The sequence below is a fragment of the Dicentrarchus labrax genome, unplaced genomic scaffold (assembly GCF_905237075.1).
Source record: "Dicentrarchus labrax unplaced genomic scaffold, dlabrax2021, whole genome shotgun sequence".
NCBI lineage: Eukaryota > Metazoa > Chordata > Actinopteri > Moronidae > Dicentrarchus > Dicentrarchus labrax.
In genome coordinates this window covers 21399000-21419642 of record NW_026136703.1, presented here as the reverse complement: position 1 = coordinate 21419642, position 20643 = coordinate 21399000, and the positions used below count along the sequence as shown (strand labels likewise).

Sequence of the window (20643 nt, the reverse complement as noted above, 5' to 3'; positions counted from 1 at the left end):
CATGAGAGAATCCATCTTGCCAGGCCTCAATCTATACATTTGTGGCCATACTACATGGTACCCGACTAATCAGCGTCTTTCGAGGAAGTACTGGCAGCTAAGAGTTTGACTACGTTATGTGATCATTGATCTGAGTTCGCCCGTGACAGACAGCTGGTTCATCCAATCACCTGACATGTATTTTTTGAAAGTGCCTGTTTCCAACGACGACTTCCCACAGTTAGGTTATGTGAATATTTAAGCCCCTTCAATTATCAGAAATACAGTTTGACACAAGACAGTACATTGAATCTGAGAAAGTTTCTGCAATCCCAAGGCCAAGAATGAGTTGAACTGCTGTGAAAAGTGAAGAAAACCTGTCAGGTCTCTGCCTTGGAAGGGGTCTTCTATGTCTGAGATGCGAGATCGTGCAGTACCGTCACATTCTGGCGTCTGGTACCTGTTACACAGAAAGGAGAGGACAGTAGCAACATGGCTGCATGAGACAGAAACAAAAGAAGCTGATGAAGAAAAGAATAAACCCGTCTTAGCAATGTGTGACAAACCTGAGCCATCAAAGGAGAATCTAGGCCATGGTGACAATATTTGATCAGCCATACGATATAAAACAAAAATCAAACATTGCCTGGAATTAAAGACAAACACCACAAAAGATGTTCCTGTTTTTCTTCCAGGCCTCAGAATAATCTGATGTGGAGCAACCAGGAGATATTCTTGGTTTAGGACAAATATCTTTATCATCATTATGAAGACATGCACTCTCCCCCAATCTCTTCACTGCATGTGTTTGCACACATCCATTCTGTTATAGCTTCTTAAAACTAGAACCTATTGCTCGTTGGCTTTGATCTGTGTATTCACTGTTGAGCTTTAAAGAATTATTGACAGTGATTGACCTCCCTTTTTATAAACACATAATAAATACATTTGATTTGTCGTGCACAAAGCTTTGTTTCGGAGCCATAACAAACTGTTCGGCATTATGCGTGGCATGACTCGTTTTCTCCTGGCTATTGTATCAGCGGTTCTTGAATGAGATGGAAAATAGAGCATGTGTGTCTCATTTGGCTTTTTTTTCTCTTTCTTTTTTTAAGTAAGTTGTCATTTCTTTCTTCACAGTCTGCAGGGCGTCTGATCCAAGATGGGATGTCTGATGCATGACTCTGCGCATTGCCGTCCAGAGGAAAGAAACTGGGATGAGTGACATGAGGTCTAGTCCAAAATACATGAAATTCTTACGTGAGGAAAATCGCCTCAAGGCTGTCATTTAATATCTCTGTAATGCAGATGAGAATTTGGGCTGTGTAAGTTTTGCTACTATGCGTGTGATTTATTTGAGGGTTTTCATGGCTGTTAAATACACTGGTATCACATTGATTTGAAACTACACCTGCGTTATCCTGTATTCAAATACTAGCAAGACCAAAAATAACTTTTTCTGATAGAAAAAAAACGTCCTGTACCTCCTCCTGTAAAACATAAACCATCTTGTGGAGAGAGAATGATGATGCCCTTTCATGAACAAAAACAACTCATCTATTTACTGGCGCATGCTTAAAGTTTTCAACATCCACTCTCTTTCCCTTTATCTAGTGCTGAGTTTCAAGTTGTAATATTCACGTTCTAGATACAAATCATGAAAAGTTTTTAAACAACCAAAACATGATCAATGGGCATCATTTATTTAACATTTTTCTGTTGCCTCGTCTCCGTCCCTGTGACATACAGCTCTTGAAAAATCCCATTGTGCCTCCGCCATTTCCCTGAAAGCAATATAAACAGCAGCAACTGCACTAAAAACAAACGTCATACCACTGAATGTTTATGGCTGGCTAAATGATATTCCCATCACGGCTTGAAGATAATTATTTTGCAGAGTGAACCGGCAGCAGCAGTTTGGGTCCAGAATTCCTCAAAAAAAAAAAAAGAAGTAAGGTCTACGAGTCTAGCCATGAGCTCTAGGTATGACTCTGTCGGTCGGTCGGGCCAGACTGAGATACATCAACAACTACTTGATGGATTGCTATGAACTTGTGTACAGATATCTGTGCTGGCCAGAAGATGAATCCTAATTACTTTGGATTCCTTGACTTCTCTTCTAAGTCTTCTCCTCCAATATGTCTCAACATCTACTGTGCAGTACTTAATATTGGTACAGACATTTATGGTTCCCTGAGGATGAATCTGAAGACTTTGGTGATCCTTTGACTTTTCAACTGGTGCCACCATCAGGTTCACATTTGTGGTTTTGAGTGAAATGTTTCTTGGATGGATTGCCATTAAATTCTGCACAGACATTCATATCCCCCTCAGGTTAAATTCTAATACCTTTGGTGATCTCTAAGCATTTCATCTAGCACCATTATAAAGTCTGAATGCCATAGTAGCTTAATAAAAAACTGGGTTAAGTGCTTCTTCTGATAGCGGATATTACCTGGTGGAGGTTCCAGGAATAGGCCGTCCCGTGTCCACCAGAACACACCAGCAGTAGCCTGTGGACTGGTGGCACTGGACCGGTTTGTAAAGGCCTCCAGGCCCACAGTCAGGGATGAAAATGGCATCCCGAGGATTCTGCCGAGCCTCATCCAGTGCGCTCTGTCGCTCCTGGTCACAAGAGGGAACTTTCTCTAAAACCATGAGAAACACACTCAATACAGACGCACCACAATTGGGGAAACCAGAAACACACACACACACACAAAAAAGTCTGTCACAAGATTAATGGGGGTGGCGTACATCAGGATAGGATGAAAGACCACCCGGATATCAACATACATAAAACTGATTCAGGATAATAATGATCATGTCACAGCTTTACAGTTTAGCAAAGTATTAAAGCATTTACAGTGGCATGCCGCCACGTGTTGTACTTGGAGTAAGTTACTATTTGGAGGCAGGTTGCCCAACATCGTGTTGGCTGTCAATCAACCAAATTCAGTTGTGATTGGCCGGCTACTGGTCGGTAGAAAGTGCAGTCTCTATACCCTTTTGCATTCTTCATGTCACTTTATAGACCAACTGTTGCACGTATTTATACACTTTCTGTTTTTGTTGCTGACTTGGGGATCATGTCTGTTATTAAAGCACTGTATGTGGTCAGAAGATTTATGTACTGATTTATGTAGGGCTGAGTTGTGATAGTAGAACAGGATTGCAAGGGTTTGCATTCAGCAGGTAGCTGCTGTTCAAAAGTTTTGAGAGTTGGTGTTCACTCTTGCTTCAGGATAACTTTAATACTACTTCTTCCCATGGGCATATGGCCTGTGATGCAACTGGAAATCAGACATGAGTCACCACATTGTTAAACCATGTAGAATTTGTCAGGAGTGTTTTCCTTACATCTGGACAAAGTTATAAACTTACTATATTTTTTAGCATTAAAGTTCATTAGTGGCCTTGGAAATACTGTAGTACTTTGACAAGAAGAATCGTAACTCATAAGGTCCACTTACTTAAAAAGCTACAACCATATAAAACCACCTGACGCATAATGAGAACTGAACCATTTCTATGTAAACTAAGAGAACAGTATCTGCTTATGAAGACTGTAGGATGTAGTGGATCTTGCTTGAAGATTTTTTAAAGATCAACCAAGGTAGATTGTCTTCTGAAGACTAGACTTTAAGTTCTTTCAGAAACCTTTATTGCAGCACTCTTAAACCAAAACCTTTAGTCCTTCCTCAGGTTGTATTAGAAAGTCTTAACCCAGCACAATCTCTCATATCTGTCGTATATTCAACAACAGCCGCTGCAACACCTTGTCCCACCGCACTGTATTTACATTCACATCCATTTAGTCCATTGCTCACTCTTAAGCCAAGTACAACAGAGCAGCATGCTAAACTTGTTACCATGGCGATGAAGTGTGCTTTTACCACTCCTGATCCATTCTTCCTTTGACATTCAAGTGCGCTATGAAGCTACTGAGCTACAATAAGAGGGCACGCTAACCGTTCGGAGCCCTTTTCTTCAGCGTGGTGACGACATATTTTCACATTGTGGAGCTGATTAGTGCCACAGCAGTGCTGGTAGTCTCAGCTCGCACAGTTCCAGTAACCAAAGGATAATTAAGACAATACGGCACAGTCACTGCCTGATTCAACGTCGGGAAAGGAGCTTGTGAAATTAGATCTGGGACAAAATTCTCAGTATATTCTCTACCCCACAACAGTGGTGGAAGGAGCATTCACATCCTTTACTTAAAATGGCTGTAATCAATATTCCTGTATTAAAATGAGATCTAATTACTTTTTTTCTGTGAAAGGTCACACCTCATCTGTAGGTTGAGTTTTAGTGTCAGGTTTAGCTCTTTGTTTTGGTTTTACAGCCTGTTCAGTCGCATCAACCTTGTTTCCAGGCGCGGCAAAGCCAGTACAAGCAAAATATCTATCAATGCAACAATTGTCTCAAAATGTTAACAATTTTTATGCTTTTTTACGTGAAAAAACGAGGCTTGATTTCTCATTCTCCAGTTTTTGCACACTATCTCTCTACCTTGCACTTCGTCTCCCTACCTAACACAGCATGTTGTGGCACATACAAGCACAGTGCTAACTGATTTCATAGTTGATTTTAAAACTTCAGTCTTTCCCTAACTGTCAATTTTGAGGAAAATTACAAGATTTCATGAAGAATGGGATAGATTAACAGTTTAAGAAGAGAAGAGATTTACTTATTTATTTCACAAAACATGACCTACAAACGTTAAACACAATAGTCCTCTGTCATCCTTCATGGTAGTATTAGGATGGAGATGACAGTGGTGGCAGGTCGAGGAGGATTGGAGGTGTGTGTGTTTGTATGTGTGTGTGTGTGTGTGTGTGTGTGTGTGTGTGTGTGTGTGTGTGTGTGAGGGGGTGTTCATGTTTCCTGAGCATGGCTGCCAACAGAGAACTAAACGTGTCCCTAAACTTTTTTTCCTGCGAAGACTCACACTCAAGTGTTCTTAGCGCTGTGCTGTGGCTCTGGTCCTTGCCAAGGCTCCTTCACATCCAAATTATTTAGCACTGTTTATTATACAGAGGTTATGCTGGCGCCAGGCGCTAGGATTCCCAAAAGAAAATTGTTTTTATACATATAAATGGAAAAAGGCTGGACGCTTGCAATGTAATCCTTTCAGTTTTGTATGGAGTTGAAATTCAATCTACAACATTTCGCCTGCCTTGCATTTCTGCTCTATTTATTTTTTATTTTTGTTTCCTTTTCAATTTTACTTCTCTTCCCCTGGAAGGAACAGAATGATGAGAAACACAAACCCTCAGAAAACAAATATTGTCCTGAAAAAAAGAAACCCACACAAGTGGATGTCAGGAACCATTGTAACAATTTGCTCGTTGTTGTGGTAATTTTTTCTTCAGGGCAAACTGATAATGGACAAAAGATGCAGTATCTTTGATGAGAACAGGCTTGTCCCATTTTATGCCTTTTACTTTGGCCCTCGTCCTCCGGGCTCCGAACCAATTGAAACTATTTTTAAATCATCTTCTCTTTCCCTGATTTCTCTTTCTCTTACTTTATCATATATTTTATCACTCTTCCCTCCCACCTCTCTAGTGCCTTTGTCGCTCATTCTTTCACTTTTCTTTCTCTCTCTGCATTCTCTCTCTCTCTCCAAATACCTCCCTCTCTGAACCTACCCCCACCCCACCCAGAGCTCTCTCCTCTTCGCTTCACTCCAATGGCTTTCAGCTGTGGGGTAATCACTGCAATATTGTCTCTAGCAAGCCTTCTCTGCAGTTAAAATACCGGAAATGTTAGTAATAGGGGAACTCTGTGAGTAGGTATGTAGGTGCATGTGTGTGTGTTTATTAGGTAGAGTGCAACAAAACTAAAGATGAAGGAGAGTTTGCTTATAAAACGCATATGTAATTTTCGACAATTGTGCTTTTCAACACGTCATTCGTTAGCATGTGCAGTCGTTATGCGTTACTGTCAGCGCTTATTGTGCTTAAAAGTCAAAAACACAAGTGCATGCTGCCTTAAACTAGAAAATAGGGTTGATAGAAACAAAATCTCCTTTGAAACTGCACATTTTTATACAAAATCATGCTTTTACTTGACATGATCGCATTATATCCCTTCAGCATTTTGTTTTTCATTTGTTTGCCTCGCCAAGTGGCGGTTAGCGGGTTTCTGGTTCTTTGCACACTTTTATAAATGAGCTGCATGACAGAGCGCTTCCCCCTCCTTACAACATTGGAACAACAGCATGTCAGAGTCTGGCAACAAAGAATCATTCTGAAGAATGGACTTTGCATTGCTTTGCCTAAGCAAACACGTTTCACTAACACAATCTCCACATCTCTCTCAATCATAATTATGGGGTATCCAGAGACACGGAGCCAGTAAATGAATAAAGTAGTTTATGGAGAGCTGCTTTCTGAGCACGTAGGGAGTGAAAGACAAAGAGGTTCTGATACTGAGGAGTTTAAATATTGAGGATTTGTTGCACCAAATCTCTACTTTGGAACCGTTTTTGCGAGGAGAGAAAGAAAGAAAGCAATGTCTGTGTAATTATCTCGGACTATCTCTCCAGCTGTCTGCTTCCAGCCTCCGACTCTTTGGATTTGGGCCTAAAATACTGGCATCTATCAAGGGAATGAAGCAAACTGCCTTCCCAATAACACAGCATACACACAAAAGCACACACTAGTGATGGAAGAAGTATTCAAATCCTTTGCTAACGTAAAAAATAAATTCCAGGTTAAAAGCCAAAGTCCTGCTTTTAAAAGTTTACCTAAAGGTCCAGTGTGTATCATTTAGGGAGGCTCTATTGGCATAAATGTTACATTTTTAGAATGAGCTTTTTTTTATCAACAGACGCTGTGGGTCCCCTTCCATGGCTTCAATTTCTACCTCACACTTGGAAATATTGAAAAGAGAGCGCAATGAGTCAGTTGTAATCTGCAACTACACTGCTAGATTCCACTTAACTCTACAAACTGGTCCTTTAAGTAAAAGTAACTGCAACTAACCTAATCTGACGATTATTTTCTGTCAATCGACTGACCGACTAATCTAGAAATTGTTTCAACTCTAATTGAATGTACTCGAGTATCAGAGGTCAGTGTAGTGGCTGTGAAGAAGAGTTGGGTGAACGGGAAGGTTTTCAGATTTAGTTTTACAGTCAGTTGAGGATGCAAAGAAACAAAATAGGCAGGTAGAGCAGGAAAGGAAGGACAAAAATAATGAGTTCATCTTCTGTTGGATGTAAAATGTGAATATTTGAACTAAATACTGTAGTCACTACAGGTATCATGTAAATATAGTGAAGTAAAAAGTACAATATTTCTTTCTAAAACGTTGTGGAGAAAAAATTCTCCCAAAGTATAAGAACAGCTGTGCTAGTACAGTATTAGTACTTTGTTACTTCCCATCATTTTCATGAAACACATACACATACAGTACTGTATGCAATCACATACAGATGCAGTCCCAGACACACACATCGCTCATGTCTCAACCGTGATGACATCTCCCCCTCAGACGGCCTTGTCGCGTGTACTTTGAGGACACCGGATGCTAATTGGAAACAGGAAGCTGGTGTTTCCACAGAGGTTTCAAAGAGCTGTCACAGTTAATATTTCTCATCTAAAATACATCCTCGATGCTGCCCTGACCACAGTTTCCCCTGCCGCATTTCCATCATTCGAAATACTAAGAAACATTTTACAATCAACTGTTGGTGTGCTCTACTGTGTGGGAAAGAGCTAACTTTGCATCCTAATATATAATATGTAGACATTTAATATGTTTCTTCAAAATATTAATAAATGTAGATGGAAAAGCACTCAAAAAATCTACACTTTACAGTTTGTTTTTAAAGGCTGACCCTGCCAACAATGACTCATCTGTGGTAATTTATCTATTTTGATCATAACGTTTTGTTGCTGGGCACAAAAAGTTTGACAATCTATTTAAATGAATCTGGTAACTTTGAAAAACCTGTGTATTTTCAGCAAAATCTAAATTGATTAGCCTTAACTATGGGACAAAAGTCTCTAGAAGACATTGCCAAACATTACTAGAGCAAAGCAAAACTGAACAATAACACGAATACATCAAGAGGTTCAAATCAAAAAATGAAATGCACACCCTGCAGACTACTTAATAAAAGCCAAGCACCAGTCCCATATATCAGCTAACCAATATATCCATCCAACCCTAACACACACATCCACAGACGCACACTGAGCCCCCACCACATTCATTATTGACTTGCTGCAGAAGCGTGAAAGCCGCCCGGCTGCCCAGAGGGTAGTGAACATGTCGAGGCGTAATTGAAAAGGAGACAGAGAAAGCTAAACAAATTACACCAAAGGAAAGAAACCAAGAAATATAATCCCGGCATTGAAGGGCTGTCTTCAAACTGGAAAGGTTTTACATTTAAAGTAGTGGCTTTGAAACCAGTTACGTTGATACTTTCAGAGTGTTCACAGTATTTAAGGTTTGAGCTACTTCTCTGGTATAGTTTTTGTAGTCATCTTAAGATCATTATGTGGCTAATAATTGTGTCCTGAAAACATTGGTGGGTGATATTTGAGTAAAGGGTTGTACTGGGAGCAGATGTGGATTTATTAGTGATATAATCCCTCACTGTCTTCCCAGAAACAAAAACTGCCACTTGTGTGTGATACAGCTCTGCCTTGACTGTCATTGTAAACATTAAGTGTTAATTTACTGTACATATCACGAACAAATACATGTGTTAGTTCTCAGAATGAGGATGTCTCTTTGTCTCACCTTGCTTCCTGGAAGTGGAGCTGTTCTGCTTATTCTCCTTATAAACCAGCTGTTTTATCCACAGCGTTGGAGCAGTAATCTCTGCAATGACAGTAAGACAGAGCGATGATGATCTCAACTAAGCTTTATTTGACCTCATCAGCCGTGCCGTATCCACCAGTAGCTGCATATTTCATAACATTTGCACAGCCAAGCTTTGCCCACAAAAACCAAAATGAAAATTGCAGCCAAGATCCCCGTACTTCCAAAACTATCAAATTTGTCATCTGGTATTTTTTTGACAGCAAAGTTTTCCATTTGATATGATGGTGCATTCTTAAGAAATTACATCTTGAGTTTGAATATTAAAAGTTTGACACAAGTTTGGGGATCAAGAGCTTAAAAGTACACAAAAGAGAAATCTTGTGAGCTGCATTTTAACTCAAGGTGGTTGGTATGAATACATACTATGCACCTTAGCTAACTGCACTAAGTGACCATCTTAACCTCATGTTACAGGAGTAGTAAGAGGAGACTTACCATCACCCTCAGGGGGGACATGAGTCTCCATGGTGGGCGTGGGCTTGGAGCCATCATCTGGGTTTAGGGTGAGAAAGAAACGGAAAGAGACTACCATTATTGAGGTTAATACAATCTACTCTCCAGAACTGTTGAATGGTTGGGATTTGCACATGGCCCGGCCAAGACAGATAGAAAAACAGACAGACAGACAGATTGAATAATAGAAAAACAGAGGACGACCACCCACATGTGGCTCTACATCTCTCACATACACACCAATAAATCAACTCCTCACACTGACATTCTCGCACCAACATGATCAAGCTGCACATTTATCACACTCCCTCACAAGTGCACTGTAAACCACACACACATACATACACTCACATGAGGAGACCCCCCCCACTCCCCTCCCATCAGGACCCGCATGAGTGCAGTGCAGGTGTAGTATGTGTTGATAGGCACAGAAAGGCCCACCCACAACTAATCCAAACACAGAAATGAGGGGACCTCTGAACAAATGAAGGGACGTGAACTTCATCATTCTTGATTGTCAAAATAAGATTTCTCCCACTAAGGATACCGATGTTGGTTCATTCAGCCGGCCAATTGTTTGCGACTTCCAAATCGCTGGTACAATCTCAGCAAGTCACCAGGATGCGTTGAAATTTGGCAGCGATCGTTTCCTGAAGATAATTTCAAATTACTTTGGGGATGGTCTGACCGTTATTCTAGTTCCTGCGTCACATCAAAAATTGTCCTTGAGCCACACCTCGATCCATGAGAAGGACATCGCAGCAACAGACGTCCAGACTTTGCCGAAATTTGTTGTGGATAGGTCCGTCTGATCTTTCCTCTACTCCCACAATCTATCAGTTCTATCCATACTTTATTCCTGCATTGTACTGAGAAATATAAAAACATGCATTCTCTCTAGCAGATAAAAACTTTAGGATTTAATGACCCCATGGCCTTTGCTGTCGCATCACCATATAAACGTGAGTGTGCATAATAAGGGATTTTGACTAACACGTATTCTAGCAGTACGTTTAATACATACTGTATTAAACGTACTGCTAGAATACGGTTCTCAGTTGGATCATGTAAACCACATGGCAAACTAACAACCAGTAGCATTATTAAAGATCACTGTATCACCATATTACAACTATTCATTACAATTAAACTTTGCGAAAACTCAATTTTTGGTTACTTGGCTCCCAAGCTGAAGGCTGAATAAACTGTCAAACCCTTTCTTTCATCCTCAGTAAAACACTGAGAAAAAACATTAGAATCAGTAAGTATTTCAAATTACTCTTTATAAATGTCCTAATTTTGGCAACAAAAACTTGTTTATTATTGTTATTTTTAAGTGATGTTTGGTTAATCTTTAAATCAAACTATGTCACTATTTTAGATAAAACGATCTGGTTTTAAAGTATATGAATCAGGATTATCACTATCCTAACATCTAGCCACATCTACAATACTGTGTGACAAAGATTTACTATATTCACTATCAAAGTTGACTGGACAAAATCTAAAAATGTTTTCAGTCAGATGTGTGGAAAATGCCCCAAACGTCACATTTTACATTAATGCATGGGTTAAAAAATATATTCAGGAGTCAATGTCCTGTGTAAGAAACTGATAAGTTGTAATGGACCTTAGATAATGCTGTGAATTCAGTTACCTAGAATACTCACCAGTGTGCAGTTTTGTAGCATCTGGAACACTCCTTAGGAAATAATTCAATCAACAGCAAACCACAGAGAACCGTAGAATGACTTTCTATAAACACTACAGTAAGTCCTTAAATCAGATGGCTTGTCAGCAAATTGGAACACTTGAGGTCAAACTGACCTGATCTGGTCAAACTGTAAATAAAATACAATGGTTACTCGGTTGGTCTCAGACAAGTGCAAACCTGGGTCAAACAACCTCCTGCAGATATGCTACAGATTTCTTTTTGACAACTTTCTCCATGTAAAACACACTGATGATGCATGTTGAAACAAATTCTGTAACTTGCAGTATTTGTCAATAACTGTCATGCTAACATGCCAAAGAAAAAACTGCTAGTTTAAGATGTAATATGTAACTATAAAGACCATTATCATCTAAATCCTCTTAAAGTTACAAGTGAAACGTCAATGTACCGTTCTGCTCTGCACAAATATGGACCTTGCACAGATCAGATGGAAAAAAATCAGGTCAAAAGACATTTTGAACTTGTGCTCTCTTTCTGTCTCTTTCATACAAATACAAGCACTGACACATGCACACACAACCTACAGCAGATCTCAACTCACCTTTTCTACCAGAGTTCGGTGGCCCGGGTGGTTTATCGGTTACTGACCCTGTAAAGGAAAAAGACATAACATGTACAAAACAAAGACCAGACAGCAGCAACAGCTCCTCGAGAACATTCAAAGAATTTCATTCCAAAATTCTGTTTATCCATTTTAGAAACAAAAGAACAAAATAGAAGAATTTACCACCTTAGTGCAAATAAATTATTTTGCAAGAGCTTGAGTCTCTTAACAGCAATTGTAAGATTTAGAATTAAATTTGATTGTTCCAACATAACACACGCAACACAGGCCAACAGAAAAACATCACTCCCACTGATTACACAACCCACTGACGTACTGACTTAGAGTTAGACGCAGAGGTTTGTCAAAGTTTGATGAGTACATTCTGTTAGTTGATAGCAGGCACACATTGAAACATTAGGCTTGTTGCTTTATCTTAACACTGACTAATGCAAACCTGAGTGTGATTGTCACCTTCTGTGGAACATTATCAAAGAAATCAAGTTGTACATTTCCAAATAACATTCTCTTTGGTGCATGCAGGCAGTTGGTTTCATGCATGGATGCATGGTAGAAAAGAGCTTAATTAGAAAGTGCAACCAATTACAATAGAAGGGCAAAGGGGGGAAATTTTGAATGAAGGCAACTGGAAGGAAATTTACTACCTGACATTCCACTTGTCCCAGCATGAGTTCCCATAAATTCACGGAAGTTTCCTGCAAATGTATGTGAGATGATTGATTTGGGTCATAGTGTACACGGGCGTCTGAGCATGTCAGTAAAGGTTATTTGTTGTCAGCTGAGAGGAAAGGGAACGTAAGGGAAGGAGAGTTGGGCATGTACGACTGTAGCAGCTGTATACAGTATCAGGTTTATTGTGCCCAGATTCTGGTTCCAGTGTCATACATACCTTTGCAAGAAACAATGAAGATATCGGATCTTATGCAGGACAGACAGGTAGAGATTGTGCTTTAAACTACATTAAAGAATTTCATAAGGTGTTTACTTAAACCTGGACAACTGAACAGACTTCCTCCATTGAGTGCTGGTAGACACCAGATCTTTACAAGTTATTCTTTAATTATGCATGAGATAGGATTTTTTGTTTGGAATACAGCTGCAACTAATAATTATTTTCTTTATCAATTAATCTAAAAAACAGCCATCACAAGTTCACAGAGCCCAAAATGACGCCTTCAGATTAATTTCTGATATATATAACGAAGAAGAAAAGTTGCAAATCCTTGCATTTTAAGGAGCTTGAACCAGCAAACGTTCAGTTATCAAAATAGATTCAATTAATTATTTTCCTAAAAACTAACTGACAAATGGTTGCAGCAAACAACATAATTTGCATCCAGTGTCTTTGTGAGTTCTTGATGAGCAAATTTGAGCCTGGACTGTGTTTCATTTATTTAAACTTCAACGGAGCCATCACTAGATTGACTTACAGAGGTCAAGAAAATCTGTGTAGAGCATTGGCTTATAGTCTTTGTTTTTATAGTTCAAATCTGGTAAGTTTGACCTATTGCAAACCATCTCGACAGTAGTGACCTTTGAGCCGAAGAATCCCAAATGGAGGAAGCTAATGTTATCCTTGCCCTGCTGAAGTATGGTCTGCACAAAAGAGATACATCATAGTTTGAAGTCAGTTGTAAGACAAAAGTAGAATGAACTTTGTTAACTTGCTTCCAGCAGAGCACATAGACAAACCATAACGTTTTTGTTGTTGTTGTTTTTTAGTTTTTGTTAAATACCTGAACACACTAGGGTCCTGTTGTGCACAGAAGAGTCATCCTTAGATGCTCCAGAAAAATGTTCCTAACTGGTTCAGAAATAACAAAATAAGTTGAGCTTTGCTCTGAACTTCTACTACTAGTATGCATTCATAAATGGAAAAAGCAATGTGGTTTTCTAGTATGAATGGATGCATAACCATGCTCCTTTTGTGAACTTTACTGATTCTGTCATAGGACTGAAACACAGCAGGTGCCAAGGCAAACTATGCAGGTGATTAGTGGCACAAGTGGGAAATACAGAGAAAAGAGATGGCACGGAAGATTGAGACGGAGAGAGAGATAAAGAAATTGAGAGAGAAAAAGTGCAGAGAGCGGGAAGCCTCTGGCGGTCTGTGGAGTAGCTTCAGAGGGGCATGCGACCACTCTCACCACACTCTCCACACAAAATTTGCACCATATGCTCTAGTGGCTGTGCAATCCAATCCTGGCAAAGACCCATGTGTATTATCTTCTGAGGGAAAATGATGGTGATTATCATAAATGTTCCCATCCAGGATGAGTGTGCAGAACCCCGCTCCTCTCCTCCAGCCTGCTGAGAGCAGTTAGACAAGGGGGGGAGTGAGAGGGCCCGAGAGGCCCCTGGATGTATGGCCATTAGCCTTCTCATTGACCTCGCACCTGCTAAACACCACATGACATGTAATACACATGTGCCCACAGTGTGGCAAGACAGACTTTCTTTAACTGTAATCCAAAGGCTGCTTTCACTCATCAACACAGTCCAGTTTTCTTAAAGTCATTCATTTCAGATTCACTAATAATTGACTCAATTTAAGATCTTCCTCAAATGTACTGTACAGTACACTAATAGAACACATCCGTTCTCAATCTTTTCTTTGATGGGAAACTGAAGCCTATGAATAAAACATATTTCCAGTTGTTATTGAAGTCTGAAAAACATCTCATTCTTAAAGATGCTGAAAGTTAAATAGCCCAAACCCCATTGACTTGGCTTCCAAGCACTCTTGGCTCCAAGATCCTACAAATACAGCCACCATCGAACATTTTAAAGGCTTGTTACTGTATGCAGCTTCTCCACCCTTCTAAAGAATTGTTGGGAAACATCATACCTTTCTGCCGAAGCGTTAGTCATACAACCTGTTACACATTACTCTGAAGTAGAGCTGCACAAATGCACCAGGAATAACTCTAATCACTTATTTGCACAGAACTAAGGCAGGACAGATAAAAGCTGTGTTGGCAGCAGAGGCAGCAACCTTTTTACGGGACAAGCGTTTAAAGATTCTTTTGAAAAACTCTGGACATTTCATCCACAGGTTGCCAGGCTGGTTTCCCCCCAGTACCTGAACACACCGGGGTCCTGTTGTGCACAGAGGAGCCACTCACTGGCTTGCCGTCACTGGTGACACACCAGCAGTAACCTGTCAGAGTATGGCACTGGACCTGCGGAGGCAAAAAATGACAATAACTTTTTCATATACATGATTTTGTTAGTATATTTGAGTGTAAATACAGCGGAAGGTGAAGAGCACAGTCAGTGAAATTAAACTGATCCTTTGGGTGATGTGAAGGTAATGGTTCAAAGCAAGAGAACGATAAAGAGTGAAAAACTCAAAAAGAAATCTGTGGAGGTAGCGAGACGGACCTGGGCAAATGTTCCATCCTCGTTGCATTCTGGGATAAACATGGACTCCTGAGGTCTCCTGGCTTGTTCCAAAGCCTGGTTCCTTTCAACACGACACTTGGACTGACCTGCATCTGTAACAGATTGACAGACAGCCGGCTCTCATACACTGCGTACAATGCAAAGCACTCCTGCTGTTTTTTTACTTCAGACGTGTGTTCTTTGTCGACAACACCTTGTTCACGCCTGGGAGCTGACCAGTACAACCACAGTTTACTACTGTTGGCCAGCAAGCACCGTCTGATGTTTAAGTGCCTTGCTCAAGGGCACCTTTTTGATAGATGTACTGGGAGAAAAGCATTATTCATTCACTTTCTGCACCGTTTGTTTCCAGAGTTTTTTTTGTCATTTTTCCAATCAGGATATTTTTCTTTCCTGATGACGAGCAGCCTTTTACGAGTTTTTAGCACAGAACGGTGACTAGACAAGTCGAAGACCGTTTATTACACCATTCAAAAATATACTAAAACAACACAGTCCTTGACACTGACCATCACCAGTGCCAGAGGTAGACTATGAGCACCACATTGTTAGTGCTGAGTGCGTCATGTGCTCTACGCTGATATTTTGAAATGTCAGTGGAAAGTGAGCCTGTGTTCCTGCAGCTCTGATGAGCCAGACCTGCTCTCAAGGGACAGAGATGGAAGTGGCTGAAAGGTCAGAGAATGAAGTGTGCTCCACACCAGCTGGTCATTGATTTAAAATCCCATCACCAACTACTGTTTTTATTGCACTCACAGGTCCTGTGGAGCCGAGCTTCATGTTCAACTCTTCTTGTATACACGTTCACACCATGGAGCTGACCAGTGTGACCGCAGCCCTCCACTTTTGGGTAAACGTTCGCCCTGAATAAATAAAAGTTTAAAAAAGTCATCTCTGGACCTGAGAGGAGACAGACATGTTGTCTCCTCCCGAGTAAAAGACCGACAGAGCCAGAACTGGGTGATGATGTCAACGAGATGGTCAGACATGGTTACGTGAATTTATAAACGTGGACTTTGTTTTTTTTATATTTAGTCTTACTTCAGAAAAAAGTCTAATTAAATAGTGTAGTGCTCATGTACTAAGGAGAACAAGCAATGCAGTCCAGTGTCCTACTGAAGACACCAACAGCCTGAAGTCTGATGTCTGGAAATTCATGATCAGAGGCAGTTAGCAGTTTCTTCATCATGTCTTTCCTTATGCTAGTCTGTGCTTGTTAGTTACATGCAAAGATTTGTTTCTTTATTTAATTTGTAAAGTAAGCCACTGAGGTACTGTTGCAAAATCCACGCTTTAAGATTGATTGATGCATAACCTCAAACATCATTTTAATGAGCTGCTTCATGATGGGCTGACTCCACCCATGTTGTTTATTCATAGTTAAATAATAATAAACAGGTCTGCCTGTCGTAATAGCTATAGTCATGTACTTGTTGTTGTTTGTGGTTGTTTGTTGTACCTGTTAACAATTTATATGACTTGTAGTCAAATTTATCTGTTGTGTTTAACCTGAATCTCACGCACACCTCAATAAGCCTTCGCCAGGCTTTGCCATTGTAAACAAGGATCGGTTCATGAACTGCCTGCCTAAATAAAGCAGGAGTTTCACTACAACAAAACAGACCTGCCGCATCTGTAACATTGTGTGAGCTTTGCCCAGCTTTCCTTTCCTTGGCACACCACAGACATTATGAAACAAAACCACGTATTACCATACAGAGGGAACAAATTTCACTCCAAAAATGGATTTGGTTGAGACTGCTCTTTTCCTAATGGACAGTGGGGCTGAAAAAAAAGGGGGGGAGCGGGGGAAATGCCAAGTTCCAACCTTGACTCTAGACCTATCAATCTCTGCTGTTGTTGAGTGGCTGGCATCCAGAGACTGAGGAAGTGTGTGATCCTGGTCTGTAAAAACTTACACGCCTACAGAAAGGCGGAAAATGAAAGACATCTTCTCATTCAGTTCCACTTTTCCCCAAACGGTCTGGTGTTCACATTGGGTCCAAGCTGCAACATCTTAAACATGCTCTTCGAGTAAATCAGTGTATTCTTTTGCTTTCTAAGTTTACAGTTTATAGTCTTCAAGGGAAGAATAGATTACAGTTAGCTAAAAATTTATTTTAGTATTTTAGGTGAAAATTTGGGGCTGATTCTGAATTTTGGCAACACAGAACAATCTATCATTTGAGCTTATCTTGTTGTGATCACTCCATGTTTGTAGGAGTCTTGATCAGATTAAAAAACACTGTGTAGAGCCACATTATTTTCACATCTAACTCTGCGAATTAGGGATTTATTATGACCCAACCAGAGTTGGTGATTATTGGAACAGTGGAAAGACTTTTGGTGAGTTTTATTTTGTTTCTGCAACTGTGAATGAAGTATGGTTTATGATCAGTTAACACGATAATCTTAGTTCCTAACTAGTCTTACTTTGGTAAAAGAGAACTCCAAAGGTGTACAGTTGTATAACTATCTTAAACAAGGAAAAAAGTTGTAGGAATATGTCTTTCCTGCCAATTTGTGAGTTTATTTTGTTTATTTTTTGGAATTTCTTCTTGGAAAATTGTAACATATCACCCAACCTTAGTTCAGAGGTTTCCTGGTCCTTACCTTTGAGCTCCACGTCTCTCCCTTCAGATGTGGATGTTGGTGCTGGAGCAACTGGCAACTGATCAATTTTCCCCCAGCTTTTACCTGGAAGACAAAAGAGTCACATGAAGCTCCGTGTAGTCTGGAAGGTGGAGTCATGTCATGGTTAAGGCATACTAGAGATGGTAATACTTTAGGCCATTAATTCCATGTTTGTATACTTCAATACTTTCTGTTGTATCAAGCATCAAAACCGTGAATAGGACAGAACTTCACCTGAAGTGTTTCAGGCAAACTGGCAATCATTTTGTATACCATATGTTATTTGACTGATTTTCTGCAGCAGCCACTTTAAGCATGGGCAGGCGATATGGCAAATATGACAATATACATTTGTCAACTGACTTTGGCATATCGTACCATGTAGCTATCCCTTTAATATCTCTGGATGTAATAGACCATTTTGAACAATATTGCAAATCAGCATGCTGTACTGCTTTAATGGCAATATGTTTTTATATGATTGTATTTTGCATGATAAGTTTTAAGCACAGACTGTGAAAACCCTTGTTGGTGCATTTACGGAAACTCAGATGTATAAAACTTCCATTGCCAACTGCTGACAAGAACTGTATGGAAATAAGACCAATGTGCAAACGTGCACGTCATGAGAACCTCAAAGTCTTGTTTCGTAGCATACTGTACATAGACTGTGACCAGAGTTCAGTCCTCACCTCGACACCTGCCGCGGTGTGCCAGTGTCAGTGTTTTATCTTTGCAGCGTGCCCTCTGCAGTTCACAGCCAGTCTCATAGCTCCGCCCATCTGAGCCGCACACCGGCTTCCCCTGCGTCCGTGTGCAGATGACCCCACAGTCTCTGTCTCCGATCAGCCACTGCAATGAGAGAGACAGCAACATGTTGGCATAACAATGGTGCAATACATGAGGACTGTAACTCAGCTCAGGTTTCACATAACACAGACAGATACATCTCAAGATGACTGAACTTGTAGCTTTTTTTTCTTATTCCTTGTTTTCGTTCTTTTTGGCTCATTTTCTTTCTTATTAGTTTCACTGTGTTTAAACAAAGGCTGCATTCAGCTGAATCTGAGATTATGCCAAACTAACGCACAAATTGGACTCATGGGTCACTTGCCCATTTTTCTCAAAACATTTCTTTGCTCCTCAAATACTTGTCGGCCGCAGCCTTTCTTTGTTTAGGCTACTGTAACGAGGGTGTGAGCAGCTCTGCACTGAAGCTCAACCTAGAGGCTAATTTATCTAATTGATCTTTGGCTGGAGACCGATTGAGCCTTGATTAAGTTTCAAAGGAACCATAGCACATTCAGAGCGATAGGATTCCTTCTCCCCCACTCCTCTGATCTTTACTCATGATCTATTAGAGAATCGATTCTAATCTACTGTTGGAAGACGGCCTTCTCCCTGACAGCAATAATGGTTCTTGGCTTCGCAGCTGTCTCAAATATATTTAAGGTCTAAAGGATTTCAGGGGAGCACAAACCTTGCCAAAAAGATGGAGTTGTGGGTTAGTGAGGAGAGCGAGTAGGTGTGCTTTGAGCAGCACCAGAATCCTGGCCCAGCAACGCACCTGAGCCAACTCTTGTTTGAAAATGTTTCAACTATTTGAAAAGAACCTTGATTTGTCTTATCTTGCAAGTGATGATTAAACTTTGCAGTTGCTCAAACACCTGTTTCGTAAAAGACAAAAATCAAGCAATTCTCAAGAAGGAAACAGCATGTGAAAATGTTCTCAAATGCATTTTTTCAGCCAAAGCCTCTCAAGCAATTACCAGAATGCTCGTTGGAGCTCTGAACACAGGAGATCTCATTAAGGGCAGGTACAGAGGCAAGAAGGTGGTGGAAAATGAGACGCAGCCAGAAAGAAAAGGCACAGTTTCCATCCTTTACTTGCCAAATCAGACGATCTGAGGCAGTTTTCAAAAACGATCCACATTAGAAATGCATGTGTGGAGCTTGCATGTACACAAGCAGACTTTCTCTCTTTGTAATTCTCTTGCTCCCTCCTCTTCCGCATGCCCGACTCAAAAAAGCTGTATTTTGAACAACATCACAAATGTTGCTTGGAAACAGCTTTCCTTCAAACATATAAAGAGCAATCAGACAGACCTGAGCAAAGTGTAGATGGTAACAAAGCCAAACCGCTGATGTCATGAATGTGCTGGTGTACAACTGGATCTCATATACAAATGAATCACCAGGAGTTGCTCTAAACAGATTAACTGCATAGCAATCGCTTTTTTTCCTGTTAATGCAGTACTGTACGTGCATCTGTGCCTTTGTGTTGGCATCATTATCATTATTATTATTATTATTATTATTATAAATTAGGCTGCTCTAGAAACCATCTGAATTCTTTGCTTCTCCACCCATTCTACACTTTAAAGACTGCCAATAAAATTATACTTTAAAAATCTTCTAGTGACACTATTGTCCTGGACAATTTGACTTTGATCGATCAGTTATAATGGTATCAATAATGACCTATAATCTCTTCTATCTGAAAGTCCTTCTACATCACTTTTGAAAATGACTATTTTAGAGTATGTTAATACATAATAAAACTTTGTATGTTGCACACTATAAAACTAATTAAAGTTTTAAGAAAAGCCACAAAATAACAAGACAAAGGGTCTACAGCCATGCTAGCTCTGTTAGTTAGTACTCAGAAATTAACGCTGACATCAGCGCGCTTACATGCTCACATTGACAATGCGAGCAATATTTCACTATGCAATTGTCTATCTACATGAAAACTAATCACCAAAGTCATTATAATTTATCCTTTGAGAACTATTAATGTCTGAACAAAATAATGTGCCATTCCATCTGATAGATGCTGAGATATTTCAGTCTGGACCAAAGTGGTTAAGCGACCGACCATCCCTAGAGTCACACCGCTAGTGTGGCTAATGATGAAGACTCATACAGCCACAGTGGCAGCATACTTGAATTTTATAGACTTTGTCATATTTTGGCTAATATCCCTCTCTCTGACAACCTGGAAACAAAACAGGAGTTTAAACTT

At 40.1% G+C, this 20643-nt stretch overlaps 1 protein-coding gene across 7 annotated transcripts in view; it reads right to left on the bottom strand.

Moving 5' to 3' along the window:
- smoc1 (SPARC related modular calcium binding 1) overlaps window positions 1-20643 on the bottom strand; it is a 49235-nt gene that overhangs the window by 13020 nt on the left and 15572 nt on the right. For 4 of the 7 annotated variants that reach the window (XM_051391122.1, XM_051391108.1, XM_051391099.1 and 1 more), the window contains exons 2-11: window positions 18311-18470; window positions 17598-17681; window positions 14964-15076; window positions 14662-14761; window positions 12224-12274; window positions 11556-11603; window positions 9262-9351; window positions 8743-8823; window positions 2435-2627; window positions 357-439 (exon numbers count right to left, since the gene is read on the bottom strand). In XM_051391122.1, the coding sequence (XP_051247082.1) occupies window positions 357-439; window positions 2435-2627; window positions 8743-8823; window positions 9262-9351; window positions 11556-11603; window positions 12224-12274; window positions 14662-14761; window positions 14964-15076; window positions 17598-17681; window positions 18311-18470 (1003 nt within the window). The remainder of the gene's footprint in view (window positions 1-356; window positions 440-2434; window positions 2628-8742; window positions 8824-9261; window positions 9352-11555; window positions 11604-12223; window positions 12275-14661; window positions 14762-14963; window positions 15077-17597; window positions 17682-18310; window positions 18471-20643) is intronic. The other 3 variants (XM_051391132.1, XM_051391141.1, XM_051391151.1) reach the window with 3 other exon arrangements.